At 43.6% G+C, this 27,164-nt stretch overlaps 1 protein-coding gene across 10 annotated transcripts in view; it reads right to left on the reverse strand.

Annotated features, from left to right (window-relative positions):
• TCF7L2 (transcription factor 7 like 2) overlaps positions 1–27,164 on the reverse strand; it is a 173,110-nt gene that overhangs the window by 91,567 nt on the left and 54,379 nt on the right. For 8 of the 10 annotated variants that reach the window (XM_026069602.1, XM_026069601.1, XM_026069609.1 and 5 more), the window contains exons 2-3: positions 2,773–3,043; positions 1,886–1,990 (exon numbers count right to left, since the gene is read on the reverse strand). The exons of the other annotated variants lie outside the window; for them this stretch is intronic. In XM_026069602.1, the coding sequence (XP_025925387.1) occupies positions 1,886–1,990; positions 2,773–2,784 (117 nt within the window). In that variant the 5' untranslated portion in view covers positions 2,785–3,043. The remainder of the gene's footprint in view (positions 1–1,885; positions 1,991–2,772; positions 3,044–27,164) is intronic. 10 annotated transcript variants of the gene reach the window in all.

Below are 27,164 nucleotides of genomic sequence, written 5' to 3' on the forward strand. Positions count from 1 at the left end.
CAGAAGCAAGTGATGTAAATTTGAGCTTTCACTGCTGCCTCCAGGAGGCAAACATTGAATCCTGCAAAAGCCATTACTCCCTTTACAGCTACACAGTGCTGAATTCTGGGTCTTAATGCTCCTAATGTAGTAGAGGCCAGAGAGACTAAGGGCTTGTGAACAAGTGCATAGCTCGTTTGATCTTCACTTGACTGTAAGTATTATGTAACGGAGTAGTAGCTCCACAAGGAGCCAGGAACACCTGCAAGAGAACAGACGGACCAGGAGACTTCAAGCAAGTATCCCACAAAGGTAACGCAAGAGACAGCAGTGACCAAAAAGAAATGAAGAAGAAGAAAGTTTTTTTAAAGATACTTTTTGCTCAATTAAGATTTGTTAAATTTAAAATATTTTCGATTGCATTATTTTAAATGCTGGAAAAGAAACCTCCAAACAGTTCTCACAATATGACATAGATAAGTTCATCTGGGTTGGGCTGAAGGATTTTTCCTCTCCCCTCTCTTCCCCTCAGCCTATCTCACTGCAGCTCCAGGCAAAGACAAAATGGGTGGAGGAATGCAAGCAGGCGGACAGAGCTGGAAGGGGGTTTCGTAAGAGCAAAAGGCAACAACACACTCAGCAGGAGAAAGTGGAAATGGCTCTACCAGAACCCCTTCCGGTAGAAGGGGAAGAAGGGAGCTCCTAGCATGGGCTAAAATGAATATCCCAAGCAGGAGGGGAAAAGACAGAGTTTTGTGCTTCTGAGCACCAGTGCGTGATGGCAGAGGAAGACACAAGTTTGAAGCAGACAGTGCATGCAGGGAAATTCATGGGCAAAGCATGATGCACAAACCTCATCATAGCACAATCACAACCAGAAGGCAAAAGGCTTTTTTTTTTTTTTTTTTGTTAACTTCTTCTCTTGTACCCACTCAGCTCTTTGGGAGGCAAAAATCAATACTGCCTATTAGTCGTTTTCTTTTTCACTCATTTCATCAGTGGTCAGAAAACATGCAGAAAATAGAAAAGTTTGCTTTTGTCCCAGCCTGGACCCAAAACCAACATAGGTCAAACCCTTCTGACAAAGGAGCCAGGGAAACCACAGAGAGAACACAATGCTGGTTAACAAAACAAAAGCTCGGGGCTGATAACAGCCAAGTCTCACATGAGATTGTTTCAGGTGGCTGGCGAGGCAGCTACGCTTCTTTAAACAATGGGCCGCCTGCCACCCACAGAATTTGCATTCAAACACATGCGTGACTCAGCCAGTCAAGTGGTGTGACATACCTGGTTAGGAACCAGCTCCAACCATATGATCAAGAAACGGCGTGGACTGCAGTCAACAACTCTAATGCCACCGCATGGATTTCACCAGCTTGTAAGCAGATACGGCTGGATAAAACTCAGCGGAGGTGCTGACTCTGGTGTGGATCCTCCTCTCAGTGGACTTCAGCATGCTCAATTTCTGGCACTTGTGAAAATGCGCTTCCCTGCCTGCTCAGTAACATTTACTTGTTTCCAGGGCATATCAATTCCCCCAAGTTTCTTTCATAGTCTGGAAGCCATAAGGCATTGGCAGATAAAACCCCATGCTTTGTCATTGCCCTGGGGAGGAACATCGGCTGCCTTGGCACCCTCCATGTCTACTTGGAAGAGGCAGAACAAGGTTGATATTTGGCCACTCAGAACATCCATGTGACAACTGAACTTAAGCAGAGTCACCAATCTCAGCATTCAAATGCAGCTCCCCAGACAAGCCTCTTCTAAAAAGCAAAGCAAATGGGAAGCAACATTGACACAGAGGAACCATTTTCAACCTTTTCCAATTTTCTAATGGAAGGAGAGGCCCTAATAGGGAGAATGTCAGACTATTGCCAGTGGGTTTCTTTTTTAAAATCTTCTTTACCTTCTGAATTACATACTCCTTAGGAGCAAGCCATCCATGCTCACAAGGTGACAGATCAGAAGTTAGAAGCCCCTGGCCTGGAGTTTCAGTTCTTTCCACGATGAGCTAAAAAGAGAGAGGTAAAACGTGATCCTGACCTACAATATTAGAGATGTTCCAGTATTTGTGGATACTCAGCTAAATATAAGGTAGTCTTACTGTAGGCTGCATTTAACAGCTTGCCTTTGTTGCATTAGAGGAGGGGGGAGGGGGAAAGCTGAGCTCAAAGCAAATTTGGTTGGTTGACTGTGCATTCCACAGGCCAGATTTTGTTGTCAGTTGCATAAAGCATAAAAACAACTATTTCGACAGAATTACTCCACATGCCTGGCCCCTAGTCTCAACCAGTAATAGGGCAGATGTTGGCAAGATAAAGAGGCCATCTATGCTATCATTAATGAAGTTTCAGGTAAAACATGATGCAAGATTATTTCAAAATACTGACATATTGCTACAGGTATTTGGTGCTCTTCCCTTAATTACAATTGCTGGAGAGCATTTTTTTCCTCTCCAGTATTTGCCTGCCTGAAACCTAATGACTGTGTTAGAGCACATCTGGATGAGCTATTTTTCTTTATTCATCACTGTCATTAGCGTGCAAACTTACAGAAAATAGAATGAACTTTTGGATAGACTCTTAGAACCAAGACACCTTCCAAAGAATTATTGGAGAAATAAGGGGGAATCTCATCTGCTTATCCATGTGTTGCACAAACTCAGCCCTCTACTAAACAAAAGTTGTATCAAAGGAGTTAAAACACTGTTTACCGATAGCCTCCCCCCCCCCCCAACCAGTCCTTTTCCTGGCTTTTTTGGCAGCGCTTTCATAAGTCAAGCTCCATTCTTACCAGTGTAGCCATGGTTGTCCAAGAAGCCAGTTGTTTTAAATAATTCTGCAGGGATGTTATTCAAGCTTCTGGATGGAAGCTGCTAACAAGTGCAAAACAACTGCCCAGCATTTCCATCCGAGATGCTTTCTGAAGCACTCTTGGCCATGCTTCTTGGAGGTTTGTCCGTTAGGGGAACACTGCACAGCAAAGAGGGAGACTGAAGATATGCTGCCCATGACTTGCCAAAGCCTCAGCTAAGGCAGATATTCTCCATCTTCCATGCTGTTAACTGGTTTGAAATGAAGAAACAAGCTGAGAGTCCAGCAGAGATCCCACAACCCACACTCATAAAGGACCTAAAAATATCAAATCCACTAGAACATTAATATCTCATGCAGACTTACAATAGAAACAAAAAGAATTACCATGGGCTACAAAATGGGACTTGTATTCCTTGGCTATTTAACCATTGCTCCAGAGTTTCACAACCAATGATACAAAAACCAAGAAGTTAGTTTAAGAACTGTATGAGAACTTCAGTAAAACTTACTGCCTAAGCAAGGGATTTTGTTCTGCTAGAATAGATTGTGTGAGATCGATTACAACATGTCCTAATTTCGGACATTAAAATACTTAGTCCCAGTCAGCATTTTCACAAATCTTAGTGCTTCACATAAACAAAAGCTATTTCAAGTGCTCCGCTGCAGTATATTATCACTGTAATCTTACCATGCCCGTGCTAGCAAGACTTCTTGCTGACTCAAAATGGTGAGGTACCATGTGTAAACAGGACGATATGGGCCTATTTTTGCTATGCCCTCTTGATAACGGAACCATGCTATAATTCTGCGAAGGGCTATACTTACAAAAAATGAAAACTGAAATAAATACAAAGCATGCACTGCTAGGACATGCCCAGAAAAGAGTTAAATTCAGATTTAACAAAGGAACAGGAAAGTGGAAATAGAAAAGCTGACCCCAGGAACTACTGATACATTGTTACCAGTTCAAATAGCAGTTACCCCATTCTGCTTTTTCTTAATATTGTACATACCCAAACTTCAAGGAAATCACTTGCTTACTTGTTATTTTCCATTTTTACTCTAATTTAAAACACCAACTTAGTTAACAAACAATCCTTTCAGACTGAGAATAATGGTGGGAACTCTTGCACTATCTGATTTTAAACAGGCAGACTCATCAGTATATCTTTCCAATTTCCTAATAAGGACTCTGCAACACCCAGAAATTCCAGTTCCTTCAGGGAATCCATCCTGGATTTTCAAACTGAAACTCGCACACGCTAAGAAAGGACTTGGGGCTAAAGGAACTACTTGTAAGGTTTAGTATTGATTGACACCATAGTCACAGCGCCTTCTGTAACTACAAACGCCAGGGACAAGCCGCTGATGTTGGTTCCTGCAAAACACTGCAAACATCTACTATAATGGTTTTGCCAGGGATGAGCAGTTGTTTTAAACACCTCAAGGCAGGGACCAAAACTCTTTCCTCTAGTAGTTTGCATGTTAAATTATGAGTGACCACAACTACGGAATCTTATAATATTCCAGAGACCAAGTGGGGTGTGGGAGCTATTGTCTACAGACCCTATCGGAAAATGGATGAGTTGTTTTCATGGTGGAAAAAAACCTCTAAGAATACCAGATTTTTCAAGTCATTCACTGACATTTGGATTCCCACCATCCCTGCCAACAAGCTCAAGCTGACTGCTGTCCATTCAGTATCGGGTGTCTAGTTTCACAAAAGCAGTGATGCTACTCCAAACAGTATTTGGAGAAGATAAGGAGAATTAGGAAAGGAAAAGAACACAAAAGTATTTAGTAGCCTTTGAAGCCATCCATTTCAACAGCTTACCAATTTGTTGTCACCAGATCCAATCTCTTGGCTTCCTTAACCTAAGCAGTCGCATAAGAAACTCAATGCTTTATTTCATCTAGTCTCCTGCTAGTCCTTGTATAAACCCTAGCATATCAGTCAAGTTTGAATCCGGTTTGCTCCCCTCCAGTTCATTCCGCCCCAGGAAGCTCAAATGTAAAAATCCTTCACAGTTCTTCCCCTCCCCAAATGCCAGTACTGTCCCATCCCTTCAGCCCTGCTACCAGAAGTGTTAACTTAAATAACCATTTCTTATGCTTTCTCCATAGAATATATTTGCTAGTTACAACCTATAAGGCCTCTACTAAGACCTGTGTACTCTCTGTTGACCAGAAAAAAAATCAGACACTTAACAAGAATTAGTTTTACACATGGTTGGTGCTAGTAATTACTGATAAATAATTCACCTATCTTCCCTGAAAATAATTATATAAAGGTGTGTATTGCCTGTGTAAATACACAGATACCTAACTACTGCCCTAGTTTACACAGGCTGTTACTTTGCCAGTCTCCCTGTGTATCCAAAATAGTCTCCGCAGCACGCGATGCAGAGCTGTGTTAGATACGCCAACCAGCTCCAAGAAAGCTAGTATGCTTATGTAGTACTGTATAGCTCATGTAGAGATACTAGCTCGGGTCCTGGAAGCTGTTTAATGGCATCAGCCTAGTGTATCAGCCTGCACCCAGTGTAATTAGCAAGACAAATTAGCCTTGGTGCCATACCACAGGGAACAACTTAATTCTGCATTCGCTTGCACTGAACTGTAACATTCAGCGTACATGACACCGAACTCTTTTGGTCGTTCGTATTCCTATCCTATCTTCTCACATACTCTCCCCCCATAAGATTCATAGGATTCATTTTAAAACAAGAAAAAGCCACCACAGACACTTGATATGACATTCTGCATAATACAGGCACCGGTTATTTTTGTTTGTGCCCAAATTAAGTTCAATCTAATACTACATTGCTACTGTTTTGGAGCAGGGAACACATACTTCTACAGGTTTAGTTGGTGACTAGTGAGAACTGGGGTGTCTGTGAACTGAGAACACTGGGTATGAGAGCAACACAAATTACAGGACAATATTCACATATAGACATAGATCTCCTTACACTTATGTACACCTGCGTACAGATGGCACACGTGCACACACACATAGAGAACCCAGGTTATCTGACCTCTGTCAGATACTATCTGCAATTCAGGACATAAGAACAGGAGAATTTATTTTGCTCAATACTAGTAGAGAATGCTTTTTGCCAGAACAGCTCACTATATTGTGTGGTAACTGAATGAAGCTAATTTTCAGCAGATTCTATCTAACAGCTCTCAACTGGTAGAAATAGTTCAAGGTCTTCAAAGTATACAGCATTGCATAGCCCCCGATTCACACATTCTGTTAATAACTGCCAGACAATTGTATTGAATTTATTCAAAAACCATTAGCCACAGAAATTCATATTCTTCGATTCTGCCTTCAGATGCATGCTATATTACACTTATAATAAGGTTAATGTGCAATGCCAATTCTTTCACAAAGGAACTGCAAATATTCGAAGCTACAATATCTTTTACTAAGGTGCCTGTTTTACAAGTTCATTGTTTCTCCTTCACAATTCCCCTTTCATCCTTGCCCCTGCCAGGAGAGCTGGGCTGAAAAAATGGTGAGAACATTAGAGCAAATACACGCACATATTAAGGAAAGTATCTGAGACATTCTTTGTACAGTGTGCATATGCTACCAGCATTACAAGGATTTTTCTTTCATCTGCTCCTTCAGAGATGAGWCTCCAAAATACTTAAAAACTGCTTTACAAATATTCTTCGAAAAACCGTCATCACATCTTCAGAGCRCTGGTGTGTTAAATGCCTGCCACTGAAGAATGATGTTAAAATTAGGGAGGAGTAAGAGGTGGAAGCTGAGGAGCAGAAGTAGCAGGAACGCAAGAATGTTTAAACAAGAGAGCCTTAGTGTGAGGCTGGGGCATGTGGGTGCTTTTATAGAGAAATAATACACACGTACCATTTATGTTATAAAAAATGTTACAGGTAGGCAGGCTTCTGTAATTTATCTAATACTCTTTTATATTCATGCTTCCTTAGGTTTCATGCAATTTATTAAGTTTTCAGCCTTGCCCGCAGCAAAAAGGATAAACAAAAGCAGATGTGAAACTCCCTTTTTTAAGGGCCCGCCAACCTCCTGCAAAGCATGTAACCAGCTGGGGGAAGCCTGATTACGATCAGCTCTGCATTTACCAGCCAAACTGCCCTCTCCTCCTGTAACGAGCTCTGGAGGCTGAGCCGTAACGCGGTATGCTGAGACCCACAGCACGCCGGGTAGGTCTTGCCTCTTCACACAAAGAGGCTATTCCTCTCCGTTCTGTTTCCTAACTAAGGTTTTGCTAGGAAATATGTTTTGTTGGCCAAGGACTAAATAATCCCCGGGAACAAAGGCGCCTGGAGAACAGGGATGACAGGGGGAACAAGGCTGACACAAGCCCACAGCTGGTCAAAGGGGACAGAGCAACGGACTCCATGAAAATTTGCACAAACAAAAGGCAGAGCTCTCGACTTTGGTACGGCTCAGCAGGGGGGTAACCAACAGATTACATCTTCATTGCATCTTCAGTACAAGGCTTTCATTAACATTAAATGAGTTAAAGCTTCAGGAAAACGTGTGTGCAAGATTTCATCGCCCAAGCTCACAAGTGAGCAGGTACTGCGTCCCAGCGCAGAGCTGCCTGAAAGGCAAGAGCGCAGCGCAGTGGGGTTTCCGGACGCCTGGTCCCCTCGTTGCACCTTCGCAGCAGTCATGCAAAGGGCAGGACCGCGCGGCAGAGGCAGGATGGCCCAGCACGCTGTCCAGGCCCGTGCACCACACCAGCCAGACTGAAGTCGGCTCCAGCCTGCAAACCATGTGAACGTAATGCGTGTGGCCTCATCTGGCCAGCTCAGGGAGCAGGCAGCGAGAACGTATCAGTCTCTGTACAGACATACCTTCAATCACAGGCCAAGGATGGAGTGGGGACTGAAGGCTACAATAGTTCCCACTGTTACATTGATTCCTCTTCTGTTCTGTTGCAGTCCCATTTCTGGAGATGGAAGCATCAAATAAACACTTATTCCCCAGTCTTGATTTTAACGTGGGGGCTGTTTTCTGTCCCCTGGGAGGGGTCTCTAACCTGACAGTCTAGCATCTTTGAGGAGCACAAAATTCACCTTAACAAGCAATAGGTTGCAGATCCTTTCCCTCCTACACACCATTGTTTCAAAGAGAAAGACTCGGCCATTTCCTATATTGCACAAATAAGAAAGCCTCTGAAACCACTTAAACCCTCCTGTTATAGCAGCTGTTCCCAAACATTAACAGCTTCCAGATTAAAAGTCTCATAAGGTAAAAGGGGCGAGAAGGGAGGGAGGGAAAAAAAATCCCAGCTCACAAGGTGCAGCTGAAAAATAACAAATGGCTTTGAAAGCCGAAGGGCAGCTCAGCCTCACCGCAGCGGCGCTAGTGAGCACACACATAATGAATTGGGGATTCCCCGTGTCATGACAGGATCAGGATGCGAATTGTAGAGTTCCAGAGAGGATCAATAACTGTCAGAAGAAGAAGAAAGTGAGCACTAAATTCGCTCGCCTTTCATCTTCAACAAATGGAACAGAAAATCTGATGGATGACAGAACCTTTCCTTTCTATAGCGTTCTTGTTGAACTAAAGACTAGTGACATTGGGATGATTTTCGACATGCGCTTCTGTAGACCCAGAAGCAATTATAAAAATAAAAATAGAAGAATTCCTTTACAAAAAAAAAGCCCTCAAACCAACAGTAATAATTCAGAAGGGGAGGATAAATAAAAAATATTAATGAAAGCCCGTGCCAGTGGTCAGCCCCTAGCATGCAAGAGTGCAGAGTTTTGGAAGCATGGAGTACATTAAACACAACACACCCCTTGCCTCCCCCATAATTAAGTTAGAGATGTGAGAGCAAAAGCAATAGAGGCTGTCTGCTTAGTTTCTCTGCTTGGCAGGGCAGCACACACACATGCACACAATTTCTCCTATCCGCCATTTGTGGAAGGGGGGGAGAAAAAAAAAAAAAGAGCCCAAATGAGCAGATAAACAAAAAACCCCAAAGCAAACAAAAAAATCTAAGATTTCAAAGAAGGAACATGCTACTGCTCAAAAAAATGCCAAAATCTCTTGTCCGTCTTTTTTTTCTACTGTAGGCAGTCCCTCAACCCACCAGGGAATTTTTTTAAAAAAATAATAGTAATTACAGAAGGGAGACAGGACCTTTTGTACAATCCATCTGGCTTCTGTACCTTGACTTTCATATCAGATATTTATTTTGGCATGTGAGTGGTGGGGGAAGGGGAAACATCTCTGGACACCTTATCCGATGACACACTTCATCATGATGTAACAGTTCAGAGCACTGAGGTACATCTCTGATTGCTGCCCGAGAACGCTGAACACGCAGTATGATAACCTCCAGGGCCGCCTTTGCCTTGGTACAGTATCTCATAAACAAGGAACAGGACAAGGAGGATAAAAAGAACTAATAATAATAAAAAGCAAGCGACCGACTGCAGTTCTAGGAAAGAAAGAACATGTGATTGATTGCTCTCCAACCTTCTGATCTGGATTCAGCTAAAGGGGTGGCGTTACTCAGAACCACCACTCGCACCGGCCAATGATCGCAGTGCTTCCTACGGGAGCGGGTGGGAGTGCAGCGGTCTCAGACCCAGGGGGCAGCATGTGATGCTGCTACCCAGGGCTGGGAAAAGGTAGTTGCAGCCCGTGTGCAGAGTACGTGCTGCAAATCCTGCTCCAAGGAGGCATCTTTCTCCCATTGAAAATGGAAACACAGAAGTCTGCAAAACAAATGCAATGACTCAACTGGGCATAAGGGCTTGGTATAAAGTCCGGAAATGAGCCCACACGTACAAATTCAGTCTTATGGCATGTGTGCGAGATGGTCACGCCTGCTTTCTCACAGGAATAAAGATATTAAGTGACAAACCCAAAGACACAAGACTACTTGGTGGCAGAGCTGGTAATAATAATAAYAAYAACAACAACAACAACAACACCCTGGCCCTGGTATTTTAATCCAAACAGACCATGCCGCACAAAACTGAGATTAGAACGGGCTCTCCAGTATGGTTTAATGCCTGCCGCAGGCTCGGTGCCCGAGCAGCTCCCTGGCCGCGGGCTGCGCACCATACCCGCGCCCCGCGCAGTCCCGCACCCCGCTGCAGCCCCGCACCCCCCATCGCAGCCCCACACCCCCGGTGCCGGCAGAGCCTCAGCCCTGCAGCCTGACGCTAGCCAGCCAGCGCAGCGCGGCTCGAGCGGTTAAGCCCCGTGGCTTTGCTTTCCAAGACCCCAGGAGAGTCGGGAACCCAAAGGCGCTGCTCCACAAGGCTCCTCTGAAAGCGTAGGAATTTCCCACACGTTTTTACAGCCCCGTTTGATTCAGCAGCCTTTCAGAATAGCCAGGYCTTGAGCAGCTAGTTTGACTGCTGGGCATTTAGGAAAACAACTTCCTTCAAACATGCAACCCAATCTTAAGAGGTTATTAGCAGTGACCCACCTGAAACTGTGAATCACCTAACAGTGGGAGAGAGTTGCCTGCCATCCCAATCAAATAATCAAACAATCCTGGTATCCCAATCAAATTCTGTTTTGAGAAATGAGGCCTTGTCTCCATATAGGAAAGATAAATCAATCTGGGATACACAAATATAATTTTAAAGCAGAATACCCATTCTAGATCAAGCATAAATGAAGCATCTCCAACTTCAGATCAACAGTGTCTTCCCAGTTTAGCTTAATCTACTTTGAAAGTGCATTACACTAAACTAGGAAGAGACACTCCTACTCTGTGGCACAAGCATCCTCATGCAGGAACTACYGTGAAGTAGCTGCTCAAGAGCAAATTCACATGTAGACAAGTCATTATTTTCTGCAGACCGGGGGCCCTCACTGTGCCTTGCCTCCCATGTTGCTCCCATGTAAAATGTTGCTGATACAGAAGGGCTGCTTTACTTCACCTCAGTACTTCTYAGTGCTGGGTTACATGGCTATTCACAGTCTCTGAAGCACAATGAGATGCCACTGTTACATGAACAGCATTTTGCAGTCTGAAGTTTTCACCACTGAAGGCTGCTTCTTGCCTCTCAGAAGGTTTCGTAAAATATCCTGCATGGATATRTTGAAATAAACAGAAACAATCACTGTTGTCTCCAAATGCAGTCTCTACAGCACATCTTGAAAGGCTCTGCATGAAGTTTCCAGCGCTCARCAAGGAGCATCTCACAGGGGCAATGCACTCCAGCTGATTGCACAATGACAGCAAGTGCCAGGAAAACTCAAAGTCTAATCTGAGAGCTGACACTGACTCATTGTGTGGGCTTGGGCAAACCACTTAACCTCTCTGCATCTCAGCTTTTCTGCCCATAAATGAGGGTAATAATACTCAGCTCCCTCTTCCCCCAGGGACTGATATGCAGTCTTGGTTTTGTACAGCACTTTGGAAACATGAAGTGCTACATAAGTGATAAGTACCATTATCTAGAACTTCCACCGTCACCTTCACATACGTGTGCAGCAGATGCTGGAGAGAAGTGGCCCACAGGAACAATTCTAGTCAAACTCAACACATTTATTTAACCTGAGGTTTCACCAGGAAAATGTTTGAGCAGCAAAAGTGGGACTTAATCTCCTCCCCCCTCCACTCCCCACCCCAAACGGGGGTGATATCTAGTACAGCATAAAATGGTACTTGAAATGGTACTGTAATGGTACTACACAATCTTATGAGAGTCCATTCATCCCTTAAAACAAGTAGAGATCTCCTGCTGAAGACATGGGGGGTGGGAGCATGCCTCACTTCAGTGACTGTGCCTGAAACCTGTAGTAACTTTCCATCAGGCCTCCAAATATCCAACCAGAAAAACAGCAGCATTTCTCAGGGCTCTTCTTTCCCTTCTCTCCTCYGTGAAATGCTACTACCTCCTCGCACCTCCCCAGTCTGGCTTAGTATTCAAAGGAGAAGCACAGCWACAAAAAGTACACTACCCAGCACATACGCTCACTCCAGACCGTGGACAAGTAATGTCCAGCTCTTACAGAGAGCTGGCAAACTTGACTTAGCTCCTTTCTTGTTTTGCTCGCTTCTAGAGCGCCACAAACTGGATGCAGGTCTTGCAAGGCTAAGGGAGGCCAGAGCACAGAAGAGTTGGGCTCCCTGGACTCCTCTAGGTATGGCCTAGAGCAAAGGCAGGAGGCAAGGAGGTGTGGATGGAGAAAACACTTTGGAAAAGACACTTGCTATGGCACCTAACAACATCAGCTGATGTTAAAGATGCTCTTCAATGCAGGCAGCTGAACTGGAACATGCATGAAGGATTACAGACACTACATATATTTACAAACAGCATTTTCTCCTGTTTCCCCACCTACCAGTTCATCTAAACTAGAAAATTAACTATTTGCTCATCAGGGTGTCTAGGAAAAGGTGACCCTGAAAGCTAGCGATGGCAACTGTCCATATAGATGGACAGCATGGCTATACAGAGGACATCTCAGGAACATGTTCTGCAATGGGACTAAAAATAGTTGTGTTTCATCTGGAACAGCAGTTAAGCCTCTTTAGAAGATCGGGAGGAGCAGCAAAGCAGAGAATCTGTTGTAGGCTATTATTATCAGTAATGAGTTTATTTTCAAATCAAAGTGACTGTTATTCATGACTAGAAATACGTAGAAATTTCAAAAGAGCTGTAAGAAAATATTCTTCAAAATATTAATGCTTATTTCTTTCCTTCTGTGCCCAAAACAATGGCAACCTGAGCTATATTAGCTTTACACTGTACTTTGTAACAAACAATAGAAATCTATTAACGGACAAATCTTACTGCTTTTTGTGACTATACCAGCAAATGAATTTAGTGGTAAGGACAATTGTCAAGACAGTGAATTTTATGTGAGTACTGAAGAATCTTCATGGAAAATAAACTTTTATTAATTAGAAGGTATCATTTGCTGTTTCGACACAGGGAGCGGAAATATATCACATGTTCTCCATGCCTGTGCAAAAGAGCCCCAATACTAAATGACTCTGAAGAACTATTCATGGATGATCTCCAAGGCAAAACACTGAAACTACTCTGTGAGTAACAAACAAAATTTCAAGAAAAATCACGATCTCTTCAGTGATCATTAACTAACAGGAAGAGCAATTCACTTCACTGCACGAATGATTAATTGCAAATTATTAAATCCAGCTCTACRCAGGATACTTAACCAGGAAACCAACTGCTACAATATGTCAACAACTTTTGTTTTCTAAATCTCTGAAAACAGTATCAATTCAAAATACATATGGAGCCAGATATTCAGTCTAGGACCTGGCCTGCACTTTAAGCACCCAGTATCTCCAGGCTTGGCCAGATTCTCTGAAGAGGGCAACAGCTCACCCTCCCCATGCTGATCTTCACAGGCAGCCTTTTGCAAAGAGTCTGTGGGCACCGAGGTGAGGTATTTTTACCCTCTCCCCTCTCTCCCATTAGTGCAACATGCACAGGAAAGTGTCCGGGGAGCAACAAGTTACTTTTCTCCTTCCTTATCACACACAAAGGTACCTGAACCTCTCTCAACTAGGAATCTGGGGAGAAAGCTCTCCTTGGGTACAAGTTTTGCCATGTTAGGAGCCTGCCGTTTTCACTGAGAAGGCAATTTCCTGCCCGACAGGAAGAAGGCAAAGCAGACTTCAGCTGCTCGCAGAAGCCTCACAGCTTAAAAAGCGGGATGAACGGCTGCGTGGGGGAGCGGGCTGGGCTGGGGGAGGCTASAGAAGACAAGGGGAACAAGGGATCTGAAAGCAAGAGAGAGCGAGGGACTGAGCGCATGCATCCAAACTCACAGCGGCCTGAGGATGTGTGGATACAAAAATGGGATACATCATTATTCCATAAATTAAGTTAGAGCAACCTCAGCACATCCCAGACTTTTAATACCAGGCTGCTGCACACCAAGCAAGCTGGCTTCCAGCCTGCAAAATGTTTCAACTTCACTCAACTGAGGCAAGACCCACGTTCATTAGAACAGGTTTATCCTCCTGCAGATAAACCTCAACAGCTTTTGCGCCCTGAAGAAGCAACTTCAGTTTGTTGTCTCCCCTTCCCTCCCCCCGCCCACAACAAAACATATATTCCAAGTCTGACGAGTAAAGAATTACCAGCTACATCTTTCTGAACCTTGCCCACATAGGGCTGGTATGCAACAGACTTTAGTGTTTGTTTTCATAATAAATAAAGCAAAAGTATGATGAGACAAATAAGCTCCTCTTCTCTCCTCTGACTTCTTTGAAGTTTTTTTTTTTTTAAAAAAAGACTGACTGGAACAAAAATGTAAAGCAGTTAATAAAAGAAAGGGCATTCTTTATCTCATATTTCAGCCTGTTCCAAATAAACTAGTCAATGTTAAAATATCCAAGTTTGCCTCTTAGCCATTTAATGAAGAAATAATAAAAATTAAAATTTAACAGCCCTGCACTTTTCCCGCTTTCTAAATAACTGTCTGCCTCATAATCTGATTTTTCCTTATTAAAAAATACAACATTTTTCCAGGAAAGGAGCAAAAACTTCACTAATTTTGAGAAGCGTAAAGCTTAACTTGAACAGCAGACAAGTATGCGGAGAACAGTGTGACCTTTCCTTATCACCCACTGACTTGCTTAATCGTTTCCAAACAAAAATGCTATTTTCCGCCACTTCTTCATTCTCCAAGCACCTCCAAAGCCTGCCTGGCTGGTAAACAGTTAATCTCCCAATATCCCCTGCTGCCTGCGAAAAATCAAGGAAACAATTGAGACATTGTCCAGTGAACAAGACTCCCAGGGACTGACATTTTTGTTTATGTCCCAGTTCTCAGCCTGTCAATTTTCACTATGAACGTTAAAAGCCTGACTTGCACCAATACAGTCTGCCCTGAGCTGAAAAGGCTCCACTTCATTTATTTTATTAAAGCTATGGTGTGTTTATGATTCAAAGCTCTCCCCACCCACCCAAGGACCTGTTGGTCCCATCCCCCTGCCTTCCTTTCTGCCCTGCACAGTTACATCCGAACTCTGAGGAGGTTTTGCAAGTSCTTTTTCAAAAGGATTGCCAAGAAAGTAACTACATATATATTTAAATACCAAAGTTTGTGTTTTGCTGGGGTAAGAAAAACGTACTATTGCTTCCATTTCTTCATTTTAGACCTTTAAAATAGCCTCTGATTATTAACTGGGGTAGGGAAGAAGGGAAGGGAGTTGGATACTAACCCGGAGTGGCAGGAACTTAGAAAAGAAAAAGAAAGAAAGAAAAGGAAAGAAAGAAAAAAAAACACCCACCACCGATACTCAGCAGCAAAACAGAAAATACATGTAATGGAGTAAAACAAACATCTTGGAGCAAAGCAACATTTTCTCCGTTGCTCCCTGGCTGCATTTCCTGTCTGCGTTTTCATAATGACTGGAGCGTCAGGCCCAAAATATATTTCTCTCCTTCACCCCCACCGTCCTCCCCCCCCATTCCCAGCACTTTTTTTTTTTTTTTCTTCTCTTCGCTACGCTCTCAATACTTTATCTCCATGAAAAGCACACACAGCGGTCACCAGCGTTTCCTGTTTGCCGAGTGTGCTTTAACTATATCACACCCTACGCTGCTGCGCTGGAATGCGCAGCATATGGCATTGTGAAAGGGTTTACTGTCGAATAATGGCAGCAATGCAGTCCTGCTGGTTTCTATCAAACCCTGTCACTCTCTTCACGGAGGTCTCTCTCTTGCTCTCCAAGAGGCGAGGTAAAACACACACACACACACACACACACACACACACACACACACTTTCAAATCTCACTTAGGACCTCAGCAGAAGTTTGCCTGGATCAAGACCTGCAAAAATCAAGACAAGGAACACAGCAGTTTATAAAGTTGTGCGTTGCACTTATTCATGATTTGTTCTGAGTCATACCGGTTCCAATAACATCTGCAGGATCCTTTTATTCCTCCCCTGTTATACAAAGGGACTATTAAAAAGTTTAGTTCCTCATTGCAACTAGGTTCCTACAGGCACAGGCAGACCCAATGCCTGCAACCAGATTTATCTGGTGGATCACTACGTATTTGAGCCTCTGTTAATTTGAGAGATTGCACACAGGACGGCAGGACTAAAAGTCCGAAAGCAGTTAGCCAAGCTACCTCCAGGAGTGGCTTAATCTTCCCCCACTTTCAAAAATCAGCACTGATATATTTATTTATGAATATATGCACTCAAAAGCCAAACATACACCACCGCTTCTCACTTTGGGTTAAAATTTCAGAACTGCATTTTCATTAAATTGCTCACAGATTTCTTTCTGTTTTGTTCTGATTTTTTTTAAACAAGTTTAAAAGAAAAGGACTAACAAATAAACAAATAAATAAATAAAGTGCTGCTTCCAACTGCAGTCAGGTTTAGCTAAAACACTCACAAAGGTTATACTTCAAAGTGCTTTTTGTGTAGATCTTGAAATGCCTTCCCATGCCCGGATGCATTTGGCTAGCAGACGCTGAAATAAGTAGCAATACTTCTAGAGCCCATTGAAATGCATCCATCCACCCTCTTTTCATAAAAGGAAGCCTTACTTAACAGGCATTTATTATTGCTGAACTAGGGTTGAAAGTTCAGTGTCCTTATAGACCAAAATTATCAAGATTTCTGAGTTTGCAGCCTACGTTTAAGTCCTAATGAGCTATTGTACCACACTCACTGCTATTAACTCCTTGATGTCAGGAATCTACATTCCTCTTCTAAAGGTCCCATGGATGTCCACAGGACAGTGCAAAGCTCACCTGTGCTGAAGGACTGGTAAGCGACTATTTTTTTGCCTTTAGTTCCCTACATCAAAATATACAAAGACAACTACAGTATCAAATATGCATTTCAAAGACAGAATGACCTATCAGTTAGGACAGTGAACTTGGAGTCAGAGGACCTCTACACCACTCCCAGCTTTGTCACTGATCTGATATGCGAGTCGCTCTACCTTTCTGGGAAAGGGAAGTGAGCATGTGCTGACGATCATAAAGCAGCAGCTGAACTGTTGCTGCAGGCTCGCACCGCACAGCCGTCAGGATCTCCGTTTTCCCTCCTGCCTCATTAGAAGGCGAGCTCTTTGGGGCAGGGACAGCAGAACCTGCTCTTCTGAAAGTCAACTTGCCTATTAAATACCCTTAATTACAGGTAGCAGTAAAGTGATAACAAAATGATCTTTAATTTGTGCTTAACACTTTGACCCCCTCACTTCACAATCACAACAGCAAAATGCAGCGTTCTCAGGGAGACATTACTGAACGGACTTGGAAGAGAATATGGTCCCAATTCCCCAATCCCAGACTAAGGCACCTACTCCTGACCATCGGTGAACACAAGTGAGAAGGCACTTTGCAAAAAGAGCTGAAATACCAGCTCGGCAGCCCGGATGCAGACCAGGATGCCCAGGTCAAGGCAGACAGAAACTAAACAGGGCGCCGGCTCTTTGGCCATTTTACTCTCCCGTCAACAGTCAGGCTGCTCCCTGACATTTTCTCACCATTTACTCATCCCACAGATTCCTCAGAGTAGTGATCTGAGGTGTCCAAACCATCGCCTACACAGTAATGTAGCTTAACAGTCAATCTACTGCGCGAGCGGACGTTCCTTGGACATGCTCTGGGCATGACGAACCAAACAAGTTACTGCAGGGTGAGCTTCACCATGGATTTATAGCACCTCGGCCACAGTAACTGCCCAGGCACACGATCTGCTCCGAAATAGAAGCAAGCTAACTTCACCTTCAGTTAAAATGGGATCTGCTATCTCACGCTTATCCCTCAGGCAGCAATGGTGAAGCTACTGGCATGCCTTGAATTCACACCAGAGCTTATCCCAAAGTAACCTGTCCTGGTCATCAAAGCCCGTAAGGAGAAGCAGGTTACTTCATGTCCAGTAAATGACTTCCCTCCAAAGTGCTCAGCATGCCTCAAAAGCATCTAGATGGGGAGTCAGCGTGCAGCAGCTACAGCTTTAGCAATTCAAACCCTTGCTTGCTTCATATTAATTAACCATGTAGACATGCCCAACATGCAGCGACAAAAGTTCTGCTGCCAGGGAAAAGTATTTCTCAAAACTCTGTGCTGCAACCAGTTCGGGTTTTCTAATGATACTACTTTCATGCAGCTATTTGGCAGGAAAAGTATTCAAGGCTTCATAAAGCAAACTGAGAAAGTCTTGAGGCTTACAAGTCCCTTCACTCTGCTTTCTTCCTTCATCACCACCGCTACCATACTATAGGACAGGCATCTGAAGCCCCATAAGACACAACAGCAACATCGCGGAGCTCTGCTGGTGTACAACTGGGCAAGACTTTGTCATTTTGTCTTTCCTCTCCCAAACACTATCCTTTCCATCGGGGAGGAGACCATGGAGATTTTGTGCATTTCTCAGTGGSCAGACAAGCAACAAGAAATCAAAACCCTCCTTCACACCCTCTACAGCCTTAGCCCTGGGAAGAAATTCATCAAACACAGGAACAAATTCCAAGGGAACAGACCTCCGGACATGCCGTTCTTTCCGTCCCTCCTGTTCCTTTCTCAATACTTGTTATATGGGGGGACAGGCAGAATCCATAACCATTTCTCAGGAAGTGGGGTTTAATTCATATAAATATTAAATCTGAAAATAACTTTTGCAAGCTGGATTCCAGCATCACAACTCAGAAAAGCATTTCTATACAGGAAAATATTTTTAGCACACACTTAAATGTTGTCCTGAACAGGGATGGACATCAGCTCACATTTAATGATTTCTTGAATCAAGGCCTAAAAAGTAAAAAGGAAGGCGGGAAGGGGAAGCTAGTTTCCACAGTAATAGTAATCGAGAAGTCTTTGAGTCTTGCCAACAGGAAAAATGCATATTACAGAACTGCTCAACTCTCCTAGGAAACTAGTACGGATCAACATCTTTCTGCAAGCTAGCACTGTAAGGCTTAGTGACAGAATCAAGTCCTTAATTTGTACCAAAAGGAAGGTAGAGGAGCAGGGCTGCAAAAAAGCTAGGATTCAGTTATTTCTTAAATTCCATCAGAGAGGCTAGTCAGAACACTCTCCACCTCTTGTAGGCACACACATTCAAATTCAAACCATGCATGCCCAGAATCTCATACCAGACCATCATTCGTTATATACACAAACTCTCTATGCCAGCAAGTCCTACTGCAAAACTACTTTTTGTTGGGGGTAAAGGAAGGATTGATTCAACTCCACAAAATTTCCTAACTCCAAGAGATGAAAAACAAGGTACATCTGACACAAGCATACATGGATAAGCAGGTTCTTGCTAGCATGTAAATAGCACCAAAAGTAACCTTCCTCTAAGGCCTGACATACGTTAGGATTTTAGGTTTAGATTTGAAAAGCTACCTGGGGGTTTTGTTTTGTTTCTGCTGTGGCACCGGGTTTTTTCCTGCATGCCTCTCAAATGTGGATCTGGAGATCAGTTTCTCAAATGACCTTGGGAAAATTACTTAACATCTTCCTAGCCGCACTGGGAAAATGGAGGAGTGAGCAATACCTCCCTGTTTCAGGAAAGTGCTGAATGATTTTGCTCACCCGTATCTGTCAGGTACAAGCRAAGCTTCAAGGCAAAGCCCCCTGGCAGCAGGCTCCTGGGTTCCAACAAGTCGCTAGTTCAAAAGCAAAGTCTGTTTGACAAGAAATTCTAGCTTAGTTTTGTGAAATTAGGCACAGAACATGGTTTAGGGAAGAGTTTTCGGGAGGGAGATTGTTTTATGAGGGCATCGCTCCTTGGTATGTGCAACACTTCCAATTATCCGAAGGCAGGCTTTCCAGAAGGGGTCTACCCCTTGCCAAAGAGGTCTGCAGGGGACAGAGGAGAAAACACCCTTCTTCCTCTTTATGCACTGACTTAAACAGCTTTGGTTTCTTTTGTAGGAGAGAGTACAGGTGTGAACAGTGTAGAAAGTGAAGTGTCTGATGAATAATCTAATCCCGAATCACCTGAACCGGTGAGAACCGCAATACTCTTGGTCTTAAGCAACTTGGCAAGCAAGTGCTCCTGAGCCCAGCAATGCCAGCTTCCTTCCTCTCTTTTTAATGAGAAGTATGTGCTGTTTTCTTTACTACAGCACCTGGACAGAGTACACAGATCTTGTTTAGAAAGAAAATAGGAGGTTTCTGTTCAAGTGGGCTTGTCTGCATGTGGAAGTTTTTGTGAAACAGCTCGAGTGTGAATTAAAAAAAAAAAAAATGCAGAACAACTATTTCGAATTCTCTCTCCGTGTGGACACTCTTACTCAGCACTAAGGGTTTCTTTGTGCAGTTTAGTTTAATCCGCTTTGAAAGCGGATTAAGCCAAACTGCACAAAGGACCTCTTAGTGCTGAATAAGAGTGGCCACATGGAGAGATAATTATTCCGAGTTATTCTAAGACAGCTACTTCAACTAGGTATTTGGGCTTTTCTACTCTGTGTCAACATGCCCAAAGCTATATTGGAAATGGAAGACTTTGGTTCCAGCTCTTCAGGCAAAAATGGTTCCCCAGCCTTATCATAGCTGTTAAATCTTCAGCTATGCACACAACTGCTGCTTGTGCTCCAGTCAAAGCAGTCCCTGGCCCCAAACCAGGCTGCATTATTTAATACCTAGTTCTCTGAGCTTCAGACTGAATTCAGTCACAAACTTCAGCAGCAGCCTGTGTGCAAAGGGAAGGAGACCTGTGGTGAGCTGCCTTGCCAAGCCTGCCACCCTCGGTACACATCATCTTTGATCTGACAGGCTCACCCATCTGGCTTGCCAGCATCACCCAGCACTGCCACGGCTCTTCACCCGGTGCCAAGGCAAAGCCACCGCGCATGGCTGCCGCTGCCACGGCTGCCTTCGTCGTCCACTGCCCGGGCTTGGGGGACAGAACAGTTGCAGCCTCCTGACCAATTCCTTCCAGCACAACAGCTCTTCTGCAGGAGAGCGGGTGACTCGCCAATACTTAATTTTATGCCCAGTCCACACAGGTCCCTACAAGTTAATTTAACATGCATGTTCCAGCATAATGTAAACTGCATTGTGATTGAATCCATTTCAAAACACAGCCTGGGCGCCTCTGTGCTACAATTCTCTTCTAAATCCTCTTTCAAACATAGGTTTCTACCTTGAAATGTTGCTCTCTGCCATTTTGCTGCATCCCAAACTAGCTGGTCAGAATCTAGTGACTCCGATTTGTGCAACATTCAGGATGTAGTGGGTATTTTATAAACAAAAAAAACACAAGAGGCAAGCTTGCAGCATATGCAGGTCCAACTAAATTTAAGACAGCATAGTTGCATTGTACTTAAAGATCTCTGACAAGCAAGCTTTAATCTTGCTTCATCTTCACCCAGAAAGTTTCAATACCCAAATATGTCAGAGCATTCACCACGACAACACATCCAAATGCCAAATCTCAGGGCTCTCATCGGCAGGAGCGTCAGCACGGCACCTCAAGGAAATCAAAACTGATGCCAGTTCACCTCAGTATCTTGGGCTATAAACTTGCCACCTCAAGAGGAACTTCTGACTTACATCTGCAGGAAAAGCAGGAGCTCCCAAGACAAGCATAGCCCTACCTGGCAGTGGGAAGCATTACAGCCATCTCAAGGTAAGCCACCCTTGACGCTTGCGAGTCAGAGCCCTCAGAAATGCCAAGGAGTATATCCTCTCAAAGTCCAGCAGGGTAATTCAGAAGAAATAGATGCTCAACAGATGGTGCTGAGTATATATTAATAGGTCTGCTCAGCTACCTTCTCCAAAAGCAATGCTTAGAGTTGCCAACTCTTATGATTTTACAGYGAGTCTAGCAATACTTGCATTTTTCTTAAAGCCTGGTTGCCTTGCAGTCAAGTATTTAGGAAAGAACCTCTGCCTCCATTTAAAACACACAGCAAGCTTCTGAACTACTGCAGAAAAGAGTTTGGAAATGTGAGCTGAGTATGCCCTCCAGGCTCAGGAACCAGAGAACAAATAAAGAGAACACAAAATGTATTATTTAAAAAACAAAACAAACAAACAAAAAAACCCCCAAAACCCCACCAACCCTCATGATCTTTTGAGGCCTGACTCATGATTCTAGAACAATTGGGACTGGCAGCACTATACATTTCACAGCATTTACTCACAGCTGAAATATCCCAACAGCCAAATACTTCTGAGTTCTTGGAGCTACTCGCGGCGCTCTTGACTACAGCGAAGCATGACAGTTCATCCCGCTGATGACCCGGCCTCCTGGCTCCTCTAGGTTCTGAAGGTACATTAGCACTGACTCGTGTTCTCAGAAGCATTAAATTTCTACACGTTTCACAACTCAGGGTACAAATCTCAGCGCCAAGACAGAGGGGCTACCTCCAGCACCTAAACGAGCTCTGTAGAGGATGGACATTGTGTCACAGAGTAAACACGATGGCATGAAGCAGTCCCCAACAGTCTGAATTACTTCACAAACATATCAAATTGCAAAGTGAATTACTTTTGGGGAGGCCACACGTTTTCTATGCTTTGCACAAACTAAGCACCAGGTTTTCCATTCATATTTAGTGGGTAGTGAATATGTGTGTTTTATAGGAATCCATCCAAGATAATTTTATTGGGCTGCTGGTAGATGCATTCTATACTTAGCCCTGAATATTCAGGTTTGAACAGAGATTTTAAAAATGCAATCCTTCCCAACTAAAAATCCAAAGGAATTAGTGGTGAAAGATTTAACCGCAAAATTCTCAGCATATTTAATTTGTTCTGTGGCTAAATTCCATGAAGCTCTGAAAATTCAGTACAAGATGTTTGCACACATTTAGGCATGTATTAGTGAAACATTTTGTTTACTTTGTAACTGCCAGAGCAATTAGCCAAATAAAGTATAGAGCATTTAAAAAGAAGAGTGTCACCAAAGGAGCTTTCCAACTGAGTCTACATGGGTATTTCTACAATGCCAGTCTTGGGAATCTATATATTTGGTCCCTACACTGAGCTGTAACCTACCTGTTAGCACGGACTGGATAACCCAAACACACACACTCCTCCTCCTCCCCACACGTGGGCAGTTCTCCATACCAGGCACTGAAAGAAAGCCCGCACAACGCCTTCCTCTCCACGATGCCGCCAGATTGCAGCACCTTGCAGCACACGACCCAGGCCCTCAGCAGACCCTCTGCCGAGCTCCAAGGCAGAGGACGTCCCACCACGCATGCGTGCCGCCTGAAATCCAGGAACACCTCAAGAGGTTACTGCAGAGGCAGAACAGCCTCTCTACAACTAATATTAAAGACAAACAAAGCAAGGGCTTTAAAAGCCCTTTTGGGGCACTGCAAGTGGAAGTTGCAAGATTTTGCTTACAAACAGCTCTGCGTGTACAGGACTGGGCATATGCATGGATGCACTCCACTGCTGGTCCTGAGTGTTTGAGGGGACGCTGTAGGTGGACTTTAAAATCTAACTAAGGTAAACCTCACAGTTACTTGTAGATATTTTTCTGTTCTTTCAAAGTGCATAAGTACAAACCACATTAAAACTGGAAGAAATGAGGAATGAGGGAGGGCAAACTTGTGCAGCTTCAATTGTAAATGATCTGGGAAATGACTCCTCATCCTTCCAAACTGCCAAATGTGGTCACAAATACCTGCTGTCCACGCATGCTGAGGAGGCTGAGAACAGAGAGTATATTTCAGATGGTTAGCCTTAAGTTTTGCTTGTCATATTATATTTTGAAAACACATTTTCACCTCCTTAAGCAAGAAAAAAAAGAAGAAAGATACACTACAGCACAGTGATTCTTTGTTCTTGGGGATTCAGTGTACTTTATGGTTGTGTTCATTACATATTAGAAAACCCAGGCCAAATAGTACTAGAAGTCCTCCCCCAAGGTAATGTTTACATTTACTTCAAAAGGCCTCCCTCAAGAAGAAAATGTAGGAATTTTTTAAAACTTTAACCGTTTTGTAAGAAATATACTGTACTAAAACAGCACCATTTTGGGTCCAGAATGTTTTTGCCTGATACAAAGGAAGCTAAAAGCAAGTCTTTGTACAGCTGAGAGAGCAGGAGGCAGCGTCCAGGGAATGGTCTTTCACCCATAGTGCTACCCAAAACAAGGTATATTTTAGTCAGAATATGTACTTTGCAGAGAACAGGAAAGAACAGCACTGCATTCCTACAATATTAAGGAGAAAAACATACACAGATAAAATGATTTTAAAGGATCTTTCTTTGTGTGGTGAGCAGATTTTGGAGTTCCTGGGACAGGATAGATACAGTGCACTCAATTTGCTTGCCTGTCCATACTGCACCAGAAAATTGTCATGCGACAATCCCACTCCCGGGACACCCAAATTTTCGCATTCTCACCACACTGGCTCATACGAATGGAGTGGACACATGATTAGGCACATGTTGAACAGGACAGCTAGCACCTTGTCAGCTTAGGGCTGCATGCGAGCCACCCAGGTGGAGTCTGCTTTAGACCCAAAACTTCTGCTAAAACTGTATTTTACAGAGTCTAAATAAATTCAATGAAATCCAAAGTAAGAAAAGGGGATGGGGCAGGGGGAATAACCATTAAAAAACCCTTAAAAATCCCAGCCTCATAACAGTATTACCCACAGGCTGAATTCAAAATTTTGACCTAGCAAGCTTAATAGCATACTATTAAAACAATTTTTCCCCCAGTTTTCTTTCACCTTTCAACACAGACAAGCAGCATGACTGTGCCAAAGCAAGATGCAAGAGTCTTACAGGATGAGTGAAGCACCTAAATGCAAATAAATGCATTGGACTTAAATGGAGCCTCATGCTGTACCTTCCTCAAGACATGCTGAACATAATTTCAGTTTAATATTCTGTTTCTCATTATGGGCCTTGGAGACTCTCTCAAGCACCATGAAAAGCAGCATTAACCCAGCCCTCAGCACTGGGGGCAATCCAGCCAAATTATTCATGCTGGTCTTTTGCTTCGATTTTTGTAGTCTTAACTTAACGTCCTTAAACAAAGCTGAAAGGAGCAGAGCCAACAAATAGTGCAGTCTTTAAGTAAAGACATTATAGACGGCCATGATCGGCAGCCCTGAGTCATTAAGCTAAAAACTCGCACTGCAGCCAAGGGGAGTTTCATCTAAGCTGGGCGTAAAGAGCGCAGCCCTAACACGGAGCTTGTGTTAATCAGAGCCAAGCACTGAGAAGCAAGAACCTTAAAAAAGAAATAAGAAAAGAAAGGGGGGGGGGAACCACCCACTCTCCTTTCCTCTCTTTGTAACCCAGCTATAAAGACTAACCTCAAATTCTGATTTCAGAGATACAGGAAAGATAAGAAATTATTTGTGGATGTTAGCTTTTTTGCTAAAGATCTTCGGGGCAGCACAACGGATTTCAAGACAGAAAACTGGTATGGATACCCACGACAAGTAGACGAGACAGTAATATGGACTGAGAACCACTTTATATCCCCAAACATTATATATTACACTCATATACAAACACGTCCATGAAATATCCCTTATTGCTCCGCAAAAAGATTAATCACATTTTCACATATACAGAAATGGGTACAGAGAGAGGAGCAAGGTCCCAGGTGCTCTGGGCACGCACAGCAGCAACAAACCTGACACATCCCCGGCCAGCTGGCATCAGCAACCACTTCATCTTCTTTCCACCACTGCCACCTCCCCGAATGCCATTACCCCGTCTAACTTTATTTACAAATAAAAAAGGCCATTTTTATTCCACAGAATGGATGTGGCCTGGGGAGGGTGCCAGGGAGAAGGGTGTGAAAAGCAGCCTTTATTCATTTATTTTAAAGTAACAAGGCAAAACAGTTTGCCATYAGAAAGACATTAAACCTTGCAGAAACAGCCCCCCCTCAAAACACCCGGTGGCTCCCCCACGTCACCCCCCACCTCCCTTCCCCTGGAACATTGTAAGGAGCACAAAAGATCACATTACAAATGCCAGCTGTGGCTCTTTTGGAAGGTGGCCTCCATCTCGGAGGTAGTATATGTTCCTCACGGCCTAAGTGGTTGCTATGGTAAATATGCTTTTTATTGAATRGCGGAGTGAAACAGCTCTTAAAGAGACCCATAAGAACCCCATAAACAGGCAAAACACACAGCAGATCAACCTCAGCCTTCCTGGAAACAGGTTTCTCTTTATTTTCCAAAACTATCGTGATTTTAGAACCTACAGTACCCTTTTTTGTTTATTTATGTGTGTGTTGTCGGCTCCTCTGGGTCTCGCCCCCAGGCCGACGGAGGAAGCGGCAGGGCCGGGGGAAGCCGGGCAGGGGCAGTCCTGCAAGTACCGGGCTCCCCCAGCCAGCGCCGGCATCGAGGAGGTGCCGGGGCTGCCTTTGCTTTCCGTGAAGAGAGCCTGCTTCCCGGGGAACGAGAGACTTCAGGGAAAGCAAACGCCCAGCAATGGAAAGTGCAGGTGACCCCCAGCTCAGTTACCCACCAAATCTAACCGGCCTTCACARGCTGCAATCAGCCAGGAAAAAGTCCTCTGCTGCCTTGCACCAGCCTCCTGCAAGCCTGCCGCGAAGACAGGCGCTCCCTGAGCGTTTCCTCCGCCGCGCCGGCCAGGGCACGACACCCACCCTGCCCCTAGAGCCTGGAGGAACGCTTCCGCCTCCAGCGCCTGCTCTTGAGGATAACATTGAGGAGAAAAATACAAAAAGAATTAAAACAAGTCATTTTGGTTTATTTCTTATTAGCAATAAGATGACGGTAAGTTTTGATGGTTGCAGACTTCTAAATAACCAGGCAAACATCTTTTCTCTAAGCTCTTCCTGCAGYGATAGCCCAAGCGGGCAGGAAGGAAAAGTCAAGTCATTCTGAAAAAATGAAGCAACCRGCACTAGATATTGACTAAGCAAATACCAGTCCTGTGCTCACTGTTCGCTGCCTTGCTGAGGTCTATTTTAGAAGCTACGAATTCTACAAGATAGGAAAACTTTTTTTTTTCCTAAATAAAAAACTGAGACCTTCACATCAAAGGGCTGACATTTCTCAAGTTAAAGAGACAGCAATGGAATAACACTCTCCCCAAAAATATTTCACTCGATTTTCATTTTTTGAAACAAATTTGGCAAGTGTCTGATATGATCTATCAGCCACATCAGCTTTAGACTGTATAACAAAAAAAAAAAGAAAAAAGAAAAAAAGAAAAAGCAGTTTCTCTTTTTGGAGGGATTCACATTTTAATCCATTAATTATAAAAAAGTAATAAAATAAAATAAAACTTGATGATAAAATATAATCAAAAGAAATTTTCTAACCAGCCATGTGCCATCTTCTCCAGAGGTAAATGTCTTAGCTAAATGAGTGGTAACAGGCAATTAATTGCATTGAAACTGGCTATAGGTGAGGATGGGCAAATGCATTCTGCCACTGTTGCATAATACTACATAAACAG

The sequence above is a fragment of the Apteryx rowi genome, unplaced genomic scaffold, assembly GCF_003343035.1.
Source record: "Apteryx rowi isolate R43461 unplaced genomic scaffold, aptRow1 scaffold_3, whole genome shotgun sequence".
In the NCBI taxonomy this organism is placed as follows: domain Eukaryota; kingdom Metazoa; phylum Chordata; class Aves; order Apterygiformes; family Apterygidae; genus Apteryx; species Apteryx rowi.